The following is a 14,166-nucleotide window of genomic DNA, read 5'->3' on the forward strand; positions in this document are numbered from 1 at the left end:
TTTTTTTTTGCGTATCAGCCAGTGTTGGACTAGATGTAGAATTCACAAGGTTGCGGGGTGGAGGCGCCCCAACACGGCCGGGACGGGTGACTGGCATCCGCACACCATCCGGCTGGCTGGTTTCCATCAGAAAAGTAAGGGGACGTCAGTCCCCCCTTCCCTACCCAGCATTCAATTCCATGCTGCCAAGCCTCCCACGCACGACCTGAAGCTTCATGGGGGGACTGGCGTCATCAGACCTGGAGCTTCGTGGGAGGGGGTCAAAGGAAGTGGGGCGCTGAGCCCTTGTCAAAACCCGCAGGAACCAGTCTGTGAAGAGCTGGTTCTGATCTTTGATTTGGGGATCCAGAGTCCCAGCCTCTAAATAAACAAGGGGAGCAGAAGGGTAGGGAGAGAAAGGCGACAGAATGACTGAAAAATTTAAACCCAAGTTTAACTGCATGGCTGCTAGGAAATAGATAGGAGATGTCATATTTAATGTTCAAGAGGGTGGGGGGATGTCAGAGCCATGAGAGGACATAAGGATTCAGGCATGTGAGTGTAGAGTTGATGTCATCATCCCCCAAACAGCAATGAAACAATTTTATTTTCCCTTTTGTGTTCTGTCTTGCAGGACTGCTGCTTGACCTTGAAAAGTGCATTTATTGTCCCTTCAGATCCTCCCCCCATACTGCGTAAGTGTCCCTCCTTCCTAATCAGTGTTGATCCTGCCATTCCCTTCCTCAAGAACCATCAATGACTCCCATGCCTTCTAGGGTCACTTTAAACTCCTCACCAGGCATTCGAGGCCCTCTGTGATTCAGCTTCCAACGTTTTTTTTTCCAGGCTCATCTCCCACCCCCCCTCCCTGGCTCTCCTTTCCTGTGATTTCTCTCTGTGCCTTTGCAAATGCTGGTTCCTTCACCTGGGGGGGGGGTGTGGGGGTGACCACCCAACCTTCTATGCTTTGCCCAAACTTTGCTGAGTTTGCGGCTCATCAATGAATGGGACCAAAACCGTCTCCATTTTGAATCCCTCCTTCTCAGCTCAGGGCCTGACCTTTAGCAGGGCCTCCAAAACTCATTATCTGTGGTCCACTGGTGCACTCGGCCTGGCCTGCTGGTTTCCTTTCTGGTTCCCTTCTTGGGTATTTGTGTCTCCCCCAGCTGCTGGCCTGGAGGGTAGGAACCATCCTTACTTTTTGCTCTCACCATCCAGATGCTTAACAAACAGTGAATGAATGCCTCATAAATATTGTTGCATGGAGTTGATACCTGTCCTGAAGGGGAAAAGGTCCTTCATCGCCCGCTGATCTCCTAAGCATGTGTGTAAGACACAGTGCAGAAGTGGCTGAGATGCAATACGGAGGTGTTACCACAGGCAACAGTCAGTTTTTGAAGTCAAGGTACTAAATCAGTATTAAGCACAATCCATAAAGGTTAATGATCTATCAACACTGGTCTCTGAACACTGTTATCTTGCCCGGTAGTTAAAGGCTGCCGTGGGAAGCAGTAAATGTAGCTCTAAGTGGTAATCAATGAACGGAGAAACGCCTCTGCTCCTTCAGGGCCCGCATGACCTGCCTAATGAACCCCGGAAAGGAGACAAGGAATGGTCACTCCAACCTTCTGGTAGGAGTGCATTGGGCCCTGGGGGGTTTAAAGCAGATCATCTCGAACGTTAGGCTTTCAAAGTGTGTGATGCATGGGTTACCTGCATCAGAGCCACCTGTGCTGCTGGTTAAGCATGCAGACTCTTGGACCCACCCAGTCCCACTTGAAGTATCTGTGGTTGGGGTGTAGGATTCTGCACTTGAAGGAAACTCTCTGGGGGATCCTGAGGCTCATTACGGTTTGCAAACCTTTACCTGCCATTCTCGAAGGTGCACAGTCGGTCTAGGGGAAGAAGGCTTACAGCCAGAAAGAAGGCTGTAGCTCCATTTCGGAGCTTGCGTGCATCTCCCAGACTTGTACACATGGGGATGGGGACCCAAGCAGTCTGTGCTGACTCCAAAGAAATTAACCAGTGACTCCAGCTTGGTTTGCTGATCTGTAGTGAAGAAGATGGAGGGAGGTGAGCAATGCCATTTCTGAAAGGAGCCCCCTCAATCTTCCCAGAGGGCACTCGTGTGCAGGAAGACACGTGGAAAACAGCCAGACTTCCTGTCTACTCTTTTTAAGTGATGTGATCCCATTCTGTAGGATGGAGAGGGAGTCTCGCTCCCTTCCGGGCTGGAGTGCCCTCGCTCTGCCCTGTCCCGTTCTCCTCTTCACTTCCCAGTTCCTCTAGGGGCAGGGAGGGAGAGCAAACAAATAGTTCATGGAACCAAAGTCAAGTTAGTTTTCAGAGCAGATCCACTATAAACACATCAAGCACATTTTCACTGGGAGGGCAGACAACGGGAAGGCGGAAGTGCATTTCCTACCGGCAAATGACAGAATGTCCCACCCACGGCTGGCCCCCTGGGCCGTGTGAAGGTTACACGAATGTTATCACAAATACGGAAGCATAAGTGAGAGGGGCAGAGGTCAGGCCCGCACGTGAGGTGGGGAAAGGCAGGACTGAAAGGTCACCAGCCCCTCCCTGGACTCGGAGAGGAAGAGCAGACCCTGCCTCGCATCAGCTCCAAAGACCGTGGCGGCCTTCAATCCATGACTGAGGAAGCACAGCTACCGACCTCAAGGCTGATGAAGGCTTCCCAAGTCCGGCTTGGCTAACCAGGCAGAGGCGGAATACCGTTCCACCCAGGGAATCCTGCTTCTGTCCTCCCCCCTCCCCCCCAGTGTGTGAAATTTCCAAGACCAAGATAACATCCTCTGCCAAAGACAAAGCCCTTTCAAGCTCCCCGTCCACACAGTTCCTGGGTTACAAAAATTAGACTTGAAAGGCAAGTTTCAGAACTAGGAGCCGGACCACTGACAGCACGGCATGAGCAGCTGTAAGTGGAGGGGAGGTAAGGCCCCTTCGGGGCGGGCTCACTCCTTCTTGGTGTGTTCCAGGACTCGGTAGGGAACGCCAGAGGCGCTCCTGGAGCCGTGTTCTTCTTGCATGACGGGCAGTGTGGCAGGAGCATAGATCTCGGAAATGTTGTCGTTGTTTTCCAGCGCCCCGTAGGAGAAAGAAGCTTTGAGGTCGGGCTGGACTGCCATCCCCTTGTCATGCATATTCTGCATACCTGAAACGAAAGCCGTTTCCCCCGAATCATGAGGCCGTGAGCGGGCCTAAGGAGGCCGCACCTCTCTCTCTCCGCCCCCAGACTAATCACAGGGCCCAAGAGCTAATCATGTGCATTGTCGATTTCCTGAATGCTTCAGATTGAAAAAAGAACACCCATAAATATACACTAAAAACATTATGGTTGCTAAGCAAGAAGGGAGCATCTTCAGGAAGTATGCACACAGACCAACCCCTGTCACGGCCAACCATCGGTCGACCTAGAATGGGGGGAATGCCTTCCTGGGCCACCAGGGGGTCGGGGTGGGGGGACCAACACTGTGCTTTGAACATGGTAGATGCCATCATTTTTCTGAGTTAAATCAGGATCCACAGAACGTCATCATATGGTTGACAGAAGAAGGTAACTTTTGCGCCATGGACACGTCGCGGTGACAGATGCATTGCGACACTCAGGGAGAGCCTGGCCTTAACGTGGACCCCCCCCCGAGCCATGCACAGGCTGAGGTGTCATTTCGCTTGTTGCTCTGGCACAGCGATGTTGGGTCTCCACGTACATCTGGGGACAAAGATTCCAGTCACTGACCCCTTTAGCCTTACTTTACAGCCCCCCAGTCCGGTGGGGGCCTGGTGCTTTCTGAGGCCACGTCTGACCCTGCAGGGAACTAAGACCCTTCGAACCCACCTGTCCCCGGGCTGCACCATAAGAAACTCAATGCAGAGTTTTCTGGGAGAGTGGGATGATGGTAAAAACAGAGGACATCTGACAGCTGAATGTGCCTTAGGCACCGGGCTGAGTGTTTTAAGTAGTAATAACAACAACAGGAATAATGACAATAGCTAATGTGTGCTGACCATTTACTTGGTGGCAGACATGATCACAAAACTTTATTTCATTCTATCCTTACAGTTACCAATAAGGAAGATGAAGCATTTGAAGGTCACAACGCGATGATGTGGCAGTGCCAGGGTTCACACTCAGGTCATTTAAACTCTGAAATCCACACTCTTATTTATTTTTAGAGAGAAGGGAAGGGATAAAGAGAGGGAGAGAAACATCAGTGTGTGGTTACCTCACACGCCCCCAACCGGGGGGCCTGGCCCGCGACCCAGGCATGTGCCCTAGACTGGGAGTTGAACCAGCGACTCTGGTTCGCAGGCCGGCACTCAATCCACTGAGACGCACAAGCCAGGGCTGAAGCCCACACTCTTAACTGGATGCTGTGTGGCCACCCTATACACCTGCACTTAATCTCCAAAAATCCTATGACAGGGATGTGCTAAGAGTATGAATCTGAAACAGATTCAGAGAGGGGAAGTAACTTGCCCAAGGTCACACAGCGACGAGAGACAGAGCTGGGATCTGGCGCTGAGGCCTGTGCTCTAATTCACTCTGCAAACGGGCTGGGCAGACCCAGTTTGTGGAAGACGCTTTGCTACCACCACATTGCAAAAGCCTGAGCTCACGGTCATCTGCAGGATGCAGTTTAAGCAGCTGTGGTTTGAATCTGGGGGAGGACGAGGGGAAGCCTACTCCTCAGGGAAGAGAGTGGCCTTACTATGTGTAGTTGAGCTTTTGGATATCGCCAACGTTCTCCAGCCACAAATCACCAGGAACACACCTATCGTCTGACAGTGCTGGCTTCACCAGCTCACTGCAGGGAGGGAGATGGACACCACGGGGAACTGTGGGCTGCTTCAGAAAGAAGGTAGCAGGAAGGACTCATTACTTGGGTTTGTGTTAGGTGATTTTGGGGAGGGTAAGGAAGCAGGGCTCTGCTCTGGATTAAATGCTGTCAGGAAGTGGAGATGATTCTATAATTAAAGCTCTTAATAATTCTTATCTAGGAGAGAAGACCAGATGGAGGCTAATGCTGCGACTGGTTAAGAGCAGCGGTCACTCATGTTGGGGGGATGGTCGGTCCTTTCTGCGGTCGGACAATGTTCACGTGTTGCCTGTGTTCAGACGTGATTCTGGAGTGGCCCCTGTCTGTGTCTCGATCCTTCAAGGTCACAGAGTGGCCTTGCCGATGTGGGTGTTCTGTGAGGTGTGTGTGTGCGGCCGGGGACAGCAAGGCCCAGCTCCTACCCACCAGGCCCTGCTTTTCTCTCTCTCCTTCTCGAGGAGTCTTTCAGGTGCTAGGATTACTTCAAGCCCCTGCAAATTCTGACAGGGAGTGAATTGGGGGGATTCGAATGCCTCTTGAACAGCAGGCACCGGTCTGTTGTGAAGAGACCGGTCCCACGAGGCCACGAGCAAGGCCCCGATGCTGGCCAGGGAAACCAAGTAGCTAGGAAAGCCACTCTGTGTACGGAGCGGTGCTCTCCAGGTTCTACCTGGCCTCAGGCCACACGAATGTTTGAAATGTTCTAAAGCAAGAGGGCAGTAAAACCAAATTCAACCAGGCATCTTCCATGTCCCAGACACTGTGCAAGGGGCCTGTCGCGTGTTATGCCACCATCCTGAAAGGAGGCCAAGGTCGCAGAGTGGGCGGGCGTAGAGCTGGGGTTTGACTCCAGATCACCTGAACTCGAAGCCCATGCTCTTCACGGTACGGGACACGTCTACCCATAGTGTGTGACAGGCTACAGCAACAGGGCAGAGTCTCCTTCCTTCAACACCCACTTCCCACGGGTCATAAAGTACAAAGAGGAAGCACGGGCCACATCCACAAACCAGCCACAGAAACATTGGTCTTCGGGATGACCTTAGGTTACCTTGTTTCCTACCAGGAAATCCGTCTGTATATGTGCATATACAAACACTTCCACAGATACACACACGTACACAGTTCATCAATGCACAGACACACGGACACATACACGGACTTGCACACACACGGAGTTGACACCTCACCTATCTGGAACTCAGCTATCCAGCGCCCTCATCTATCCGGAACACAGCCAAGAACAAGGAAGTAAGCAAAAAAGGCATCTGAGCTGCCGGTTAGACGTTGAAAAAGTCCATGCACTAAAGCCCATGCACGTCACTCCTCGGGGAAACCTGAAGGCCCCATCTCAGGGCGTATTTAATTTGATTCTACACACGATTCAAACAAGTGGGGTCCAAGGACAAGACGGACACGGAGTCACCCTGCTGGTAACAGCAGGAATCACAGGCCGGTAGCGGCAAGAACAACACGCAATGGCTTAATAGCAAGGGAGGAAGAAATGGTACAAAAAGTGGACACACAAACTCGGGGGTCATTTGAGGCAGGGGCACCTCAGTGGGCCCTGAGAATACACCTGCACCACAGCGCTCTGGACAACACAGCCCTCTGTGCCACCAACGTGATTATACTGTGCTCACCAGACTGTCTTCATGAAGCATGGGAAAGAGTCCCATCAAATATATCGAAGATAACAAGTGTGAGTTAACGGTGAAAGCTAGTGGTCCCTGGCAACTCCAAAGAATTTAGGTCAGCAGACTTGAAGGGGGCTGGCCCAGCGTCCTAGCTTTTCTGATCTGGACGCCATCGGTCTGGGCAGGTCCTCTCTGGTTCTCCACTGGCCACCCCACCCCCGTTTCGGGCCGCGCTTCAAGGACGGCACACTCTTACTCCTGTGAGGCCTTAAGGGCATTTGAGCTTGTGCTTCTCAGCATGAACTCTTCCTGGGTCCTAGGAAATTCAGCTTTCCAGAACTCTTTCCTTACACTCCTTTTTGGTGTAAGCAGTGAGGTTATAGTATTTGAATTTCATTCATCCTACTTCCCTTGCCCTCTCTGATCAATCCATTCCAGCTAGATAAACGGGTTTTTCCCTTTGCAGGCGTGAAGCCTGGTGCTGCACAGCATAATTAATGATATCCAGTGGGAGTCAGGGTGGTCTTTAAAAGACCCCCAAACAGACACGGGAACTGGCAAGATGTACTCAGAACCAACTGAGGCTCCTCAGCCATTACCTCCTTTTTGGCACACTGAGATGAAAAAAATTAAGAACAGAGAGACAGTCATACCAATAAGGCACAGCACGCCCTCCCTGGACCACACCCAGCGGCCGGCTGTCTGCTTTCGAACGGGAAGTAGCAGTCACTCTACAGCGACGAGCCGGCCAGCTGGAGACAAGGGTTTTAACATTACCTGGCATGGCGTCCATGGAAATATAGGGCTCAAATGGAATGGCCTTCTTCCTGTTCCGTGTGATTAGGAAGACGCCGAAGAACGCGATGAGGCACCTGAGGGACAGAGAGATAAGGGAGGTGGAGAAGTAAGGCCCCAGCGAGGTTGGGAGGGATGCTTCCAGACCCAGGTAATGGGAAAACAGGGGCACGGAGGCTGCAGCTGCGGAGGGGGTGTTCGCTGCCCAGCGGCCTGCAGAGGCTGCTGGTCCCGAGACCAGCGGGGAGCAGAAGTGAGATGAATAACAACACCCCCACACGCCTGCACTCTGCACAAGCCCTAATCAGAATAAATTAGACTCTCCCAGGCAAAACTCGAGCGGTTCTTCACTCCTAGTTAGCCCGCATCTCAGAACCTTGCCTTAGAAAAGGTTTGTTTTAATTTAAACAGTTCTTCATAGCCCACACTTACTCAGTACAGGAGTGGAGAAGAGTAAAAACGCTGAGCCCTGCACTCCTCCACCTCACTCCCCAGGGAGGCATATATTTTCCCAGTCTTCTTTGTTTTTTTCCATTTCCCTGGAGCTTAAACAAGCACACTTCCTAAAAACTGAGCTGTAATTTTCGTGCAGTAAAATGAACAAACCCTAATTACTGTTTCACGAATTGCATCTGTATACACACACGTGCGATCACCTCCTGGCCGACGGAGAAGACATCACCATCCCCTCCGCTCCTGAAGGTGTCCTTGGGCCCTGACCCAGTTCATGCCACCGTCCCCCAGAGGAAACCACCGTTTGTGGCTATTCTCGCCACAAACTCGATTTGCCAGGTTCTGACCTTCTCCGAAGCTACCTCGCAGCGTGTATGACTCTTTCATGGCTACTTTCTTTCACCCAGCAAATGTTTTTCAGATTCATCTACTTTGTTGTGCATTCTAGTTCATTTGTTTTCATCGTTGTGGTGAGCCCACCGTCTGCATAGACCACAGTGTGTTTTTCACTCTCCTGTCCGTTTGGGCTGTACCCCATTTGGGCAGGTTAGGAATAAAGCCACTATAAATACCCATGTATAAGTCATTTGGTCAATATGCGTACTCATTTCTTTTGGGAATATATCTGTCTAGAGGTGGAACGGTGGGATCTGAGGATAGACTCCACACCAACAGAAAGAGTAACGTTTTCCACCTGATGTATTCCTGCCAATAGACCGGCCTCAGTTTTTCCAAATGGCACCATGCAACTTTATTGTATAAATATACTATAACTTAACCTGTTCCTACCGCTGGGCATCTAAGTGGCGTCCAATTACTTGCTTATGTGCTTCCAATTATGTGAAAATTAAGAAGTAGCCTCATTCATGGGTTTTTGTGTCCCATTTCAAATACTCCCCCAAGATAAATGATTAGAAATGAAATGCTCCCTCAAGAGGACGCTCATTTACAATTTTTATTGATACGGCCAAATTGCCCTCTTCCACATTAAAGAACTTCTCAGGTCTCCTCATCCTCCTGCCAATATGGAATATTGTCAGTCCTATTAGTTAAAATGGTGGCACCTCATGTAGCTTCAATATGCATTTCTTTGATCTGAGGTCAGAGAGCGAGGCCTTTCAAGTACAGAGAGTGAGGCCTTTCAAGTACGAAAGTAGGATTTTTAGAAATGACAAGGAGACTAAAGACCAGAAGAGAGGAAAGGGGAAGGAAACAAAGCCCACAGGGGAGTAAAGCGTCCCCTCTGGGGACAGAGCTCCAGCCCCACCAAGTCACTGGCTCTCAAGCGCTGCCTGAGAGGCCCAGGCCGGACGGGGAGAGGGGCTGCCTGCCCGGCACGCTGCTGCGCACAAGGCCCTGGGGCCAGAGAGGAGGACGGGACTCACCCCAGCGCGAACATGCAGATGTGCAGCGCGTCCTCGCCGATGAAGTCCAGGTAGAACACTGCGCCTGCAGCGGACGGTGGGAGGGAGCTGTTTTCAGACGGCCTGCTTGCCCTGTGTCGGGGCCTGGCTGAGCTCTCTTCCCCGAAGGGAACCAAAGCAATCAAAAACTACTGGGCCTGCACTTACTGAAACCCCAGAAGGATGGAATAAAAGCCATTTAAGGGAAGAGATTGTCTTCTTTCTCCCACTCCTAGGCCCCTCTTATCTTCATCTATTTTTAACTTTTTATTTCGAGATAATACTGGTCTCACAAAAATGGCGGGCTCTCTCTGAGGCGTGCCCACAACTTCCGTCTCAGGCGTGCATCTTTACTTTTCTCTCTTAAACGCTACGCACAGGTGGCAAACACAAGGCCCGCGGGCCGAACCCAGCCTTCCACCTTGTGTTATCAGGCACAGCACCTTGCTTCTACCTGGCGGTGGCACCAAGCTCTCGCTTAACCGTTAAGGAGTAGTTACATTTATACAGTTCTAAAATTATATTCGGTCCTTTGAAGACTACCCTGAAGCTGATGTGGCCCCTGGTGAAAATAAGTTTGAAAAGGATCCCACGAGATTTGCAGTGAGGGGAGCAATGGGCAGCAGCAACTTGTCCCTGACTAAGCCCCCTGGACCTGTCCCCACGGCCCCCTTTTCTCTGACTGTGCACAGAGCCAGCAGCAGCCCCACCTTGGCTCACGTCTTCCCTGTAATGTTGCTAGGGAGCTAGAGCAGCCTGCCGCTTTGAAGATTTTAGTCATCGCGGCCACTTAAAAATGAACTAACTCTGACACGCTTGCAGCCTCTAAAGCCCCCTCAGAAAGAAAATTTAAAGAAAATTAGGGGTGGAGTAGAAGGAAAGGGCAGTATTGTAACAGTGACCATGGACTGAGCCCCTATCATTGCAGATGCTTCCTGTACTAGTGATCTCTGGAATGCACGTGGAAGGAGCCTGTGGGCACGTGTCCCTCGAAGGCCGGGCGGCTAGCAGAGGACAGCGAAACGGTTAAAGAAACCTTGCATAAGCGCCACAACGTCGGGGACATTTGGTTTGTACATATTTCAATCTTAGGAGGTAAGCGTTATTACTTCCAGGTTGTGAATGTAGAACTTAGGCACAGAGAGGTGAAGTGATTTTCCCAGAGCCACACGGTTCTGTCTCTGCGCTGGGATGCAAACCCGGGTCTCTCTGGCTCTAAACCCTGTGCTTTCTCCAGGGGCAGAATGAGTTGGAGCAATGGGCCAAGGCACGGCCGCCTCCCCCGACACTGGGGCACTGCCCCTGCCACTCAGGGAGAAGACAGAAACAGAGCGACTGGCCACCCTTACCTGCGGTGATGGCGATGGTGGTGGACAGAATGTAGCCCACACTGGTAATCAAAGAGGAGTCGTACATCTGCGAGGCTTGACTTAAAAACCTGCGATGCAAAAGCGCTCTGGTCAGCGGGCTGCGGGGCTGCTGGGAAGGCCGAGGTGGGAGCTGTGGACAGCAGCCCTGGTTTGAAATATGAAGACGACCCACGACAGAGCTTGCCCTGGGTGCATAAAGATGCCACCCTGTGCATCTCTGGGTCTGAGGTCCATGCTTTGCCCCTGTTCTTCCCCAGGTTCATAAGCTGAGGCCCATCCCCATTCACCAAGTGCACCGTGCCTGGCCTGACACCTTTGACCACGTGGTTCTCGTAACTGGAAATGTCCTTTCCCTCACCGTTGTGTCCCCTGAGTCCCCTCCACTAAAAAGAGCCACTGCGGGTGGCTTAAACACTCCGAGAAACTCGAATTTCCGTTATAACATTCTGTCTGGTTCACAATGTTTTAAAGTCAAATTTCCTTCTTCGTTCAAAAATACCATGATATCTGTAATATACAGGGATAAGCAAAAGTAGGTTTACAGTCATTTGTGGGGGAAAAGACATGCAGGTCATGATGATAATCACACAAGAATAAACTATTTTGCATATTCACAACTGTAAGCCTACTTTTGCCTACCCCTGTATATAGGAAAAAGAGAGAAAGTTGGAGTTATTCCTGATCTCTCCCTCTAGGGTAAACACTGCCATCATTTCAGAATATATCTTTGTCCTTTCTCTGTAGTATTTTAGTTACTGTGGTTGCTTACTTCCCACTCAGCTGTAATCATGTTCCCTGGGCTGCCCTCAGCAGGGCTGTGGGACTTGAGGATAGTCTGTGCGTGTGGAAGGCCAGGCACAGGCCTGGCACACAGTGGGCCCTCAGTGAACATGTACTGAGTAGGTGACTGAGAAGCTCTCAGGAGGTGGGCAGGGCATCTGATTCGTCCTAGTAACCCCTGAGGTGCTGGGAACAGGGTCTCCGCTTGGCAGGGGCTTGGCGGCGATGCCCAGAATTGATGCCACAGGACTGCGAACAGCCATCATCGACAGAGTAACAGTGGTCATAAGAGAAGATGCAATCTATCTTGCTTTACGTGATTCCCTCAGGCAGGGGCTGTTATTCACGTGTGCATACAAAGAATCTGCCTCGAAGAGAAGCTGAGGGGAGGGGGTGGAGCAGAGGGGTATGGGCCGTGGGCTGGGAGCAGGATGTCAGATCTCAGCTCCAGCACTTCCTGGCCCTTCAACCTCACCTTGCTGTGTAGCCCCTCATGTGCAGAATGAGGGCTGTGGCACCCACATGGATGGGGTGCTGTGGGGATGCAATGAATTCAAGTTCACGTGGAATCAGGGAGAGCGAGGCTGGCCCACGCTGGGCATCAGTCACTCCTACCATCCCTTGAGGCCAGGCTGGTGGACAGTGAGCCCAGGCCTGCCCAGGTGAATCAGCCTCATGCGTCACCCGGAAACCTGAGCAGTCCACCCTCCTGTCCCCACACAGGGTGTCACATTCCCTTCCAGGCCCACTGCTGGTCACCGAGTCTCAAATGTGAACAAGGCCTCCTCGGTATGGCTGCTTCTGACTTAACTCTTGTGCTCAGAGCGAAGTGATCCCCCCTCGCCCTTCCACTTGGGATGATTTGGGGGCCATCCGCTTGGGATGGATGATCTTGAGGACAAGAACTGACGACCTTTTGTTTTTTACCTCCCCGACAAACTGGTGCCTCCAGCGCCGGGAACGCGTGCCTGCCAGGAGCAGGCGGGAGGCGAGGCTGCCTCTGACCAACTCGCACGTTCTGACGCAGAGGGTCAAGCACACGCACTCCAGGCTTTGTCTTTCAAGCAACAGACCTCCTCCACGTGACAGCTCAGCAAGTTAGCAGCTCCACGCTCTCCGCGGCGGGCGCCAGACCCCGGCGGCAGGCTGCGTCTGAACGTTCTGCCTTCCCCACAGCTTCAACAATGAGGAAATGGGGCCCGGACGATGGAAGAGCCCGGCCTGTACGTCGAGGCCCAGCAGGAAAGAACTCGCTACTCACGTGGCTTGATAGACGGCAGTCGTCACCATGCACACGAGCATCACGTAGAAGATGGGGTAGTTCAGCTGCAGGTTCCCCTGGATGGACAAGACAAGCATCCCGGCCACGGCCTTCACTGTCACCACCGTCATTGAGCCTGCAAAGAGGGCAAGCAGGCATGTGGGGACCTGGGGAACAGAGGGAGTCAGGCCCTGAAAGCCAGTTTATCACCCCAAAGGCCTTGGTGAAGAGAATGGAGGGAACCCCGGCACTGCCAACGCAGTGATTCGCACGGCGAGGAGACGCTCTTTGTCCAGCTCTCTTGGACTCCCCACCGTTGGTGCCACTATATCGAAGAAGCAAGGAAGGCAGAGCCCTGACAGGTATTTCCAAATGTCGATTCTAAACTCTACCAAGAAAAAGCAAGAAGTTCGGGTCTCCAAACCCTGGAGTGGGTTCGTTTCATCCCCACAACTCGTGTAGGTGCCCGGGACACGGTGGGAACCACGCAGTCTGTGAATGGATTCCCGGCAACTACAGGAAAAACACATACTGTGTAAAGTGCTCTTTAAAAAACAATCTCACTCAATTGTATTTTTAAAAATCACTTCTTTGGACAGAAGTCCCAAATGTTTAGAACCCTACTCCCAATGGATGGGCACATGCTTTTCCAATACGCATGTGTTTATGCATTCTAAAATTATAGTCATGCAACACTGTGCTGATGTGTGTGTACGTGATGGGACATGTGCAGGAAACACCACTTAAAAGGTGGGGGTGACAACAAACTCTAATATGGTCTTCCTCACTTCATCATGAAGACCACCGGCACAGAAATGACTCCTAACTCTAAACTGTCAGATCCCCCTGCTGAAGCAAGAGTTAAAAGAAACCACCCCCAACGGTGGTGCGAACAGAGCCCCTCATTCTAGCCAAAATGCTCTGCTTCCCGTTTTTCTCAGCTTCTGCTGGTTTTGCCTTCTCCAGCCAACAGCCCAGCACACGCAGCCCAGCACGCACAGCGGCTTCCACGCCCCCTCTGCTCCGAGGCCGGGTTTCAAATGGCAGCAGCCAGGCGAGATAAGCAGCTTCATCAGGCTGCCCTTGTGAGTGAGAAGGGGCCAGGCGGAGAGTGGCCGATGTGCCTCGGAACCTTCTGGCCTTGCTATTCAGCAGGAAAACACGTTTCAGGACCATGATCTTCTGATCCAGTTTTAAAACATCACCAAGGGATGGACTGCTGACATGTTACAACACGGATGAGCCCCCTAAAACACTATGCTCCATGAAAGAAGCCAGTCACAAAAAGCCACGTGAGGTATGACTGTTCATGTGATGCACCCGGAAGGACAAGTCCACAGAGACAGAAGGCAGGTCAGTGGTTGCCAGTGGCTGGGAGGAGGGGGAAGTGGGGAGTGACTGCTCATGGGCATAGGGTTCCTTTCTGGGTGACAAAAATGTTCTGAACTTGAACTATGACAGTTGCGTAACTCTGTGAATACACTACAATCCACCGAATTGTGTACTTTGAACAGGTGAACTTTATGGTATGTGAATTATGTCTCAATAAAGCTGTTTTTAGTCCTGGCCAGTGTGGCTCAGTAGATTGAGTACTGGCTTGTGAATCAACAGTCGCTGGTCCGATTCCCAGTCAGGACTCATCCTGGG

The 14,166-nt window shown here is 51.7% G+C and overlaps 1 protein-coding gene across 2 annotated transcripts in view; it reads right to left on the bottom strand.

Annotated features, from left to right (window-relative positions):
• Positions 1–14,166, bottom strand: part of NIPAL3 (NIPA like domain containing 3) — a 43,591-nt gene continuing 29,425 nt past the window's right edge. For both annotated transcript variants that reach the window (XM_037032685.1, XM_037032684.1), the window contains exons 8-12: positions 12,520–12,655; positions 10,458–10,546; positions 9,091–9,154; positions 7,235–7,329; positions 1–3,154 (exon numbers count right to left, since the gene is read on the bottom strand). In XM_037032685.1, the coding sequence (XP_036888580.1) occupies positions 2,955–3,154; positions 7,235–7,329; positions 9,091–9,154; positions 10,458–10,546; positions 12,520–12,655 (584 nt within the window). In that variant the 3' untranslated portion in view covers positions 1–2,954. The remainder of the gene's footprint in view (positions 3,155–7,234; positions 7,330–9,090; positions 9,155–10,457; positions 10,547–12,519; positions 12,656–14,166) is intronic.

The sequence above is a fragment of the Sturnira hondurensis genome, unplaced genomic scaffold (assembly GCF_014824575.4).
Source record: "Sturnira hondurensis isolate 20B ecotype Veracruz unplaced genomic scaffold, ASM1482457v3 Scaffold0021555, whole genome shotgun sequence".
NCBI lineage: Eukaryota > Metazoa > Chordata > Mammalia > Chiroptera > Phyllostomidae > Sturnira > Sturnira hondurensis.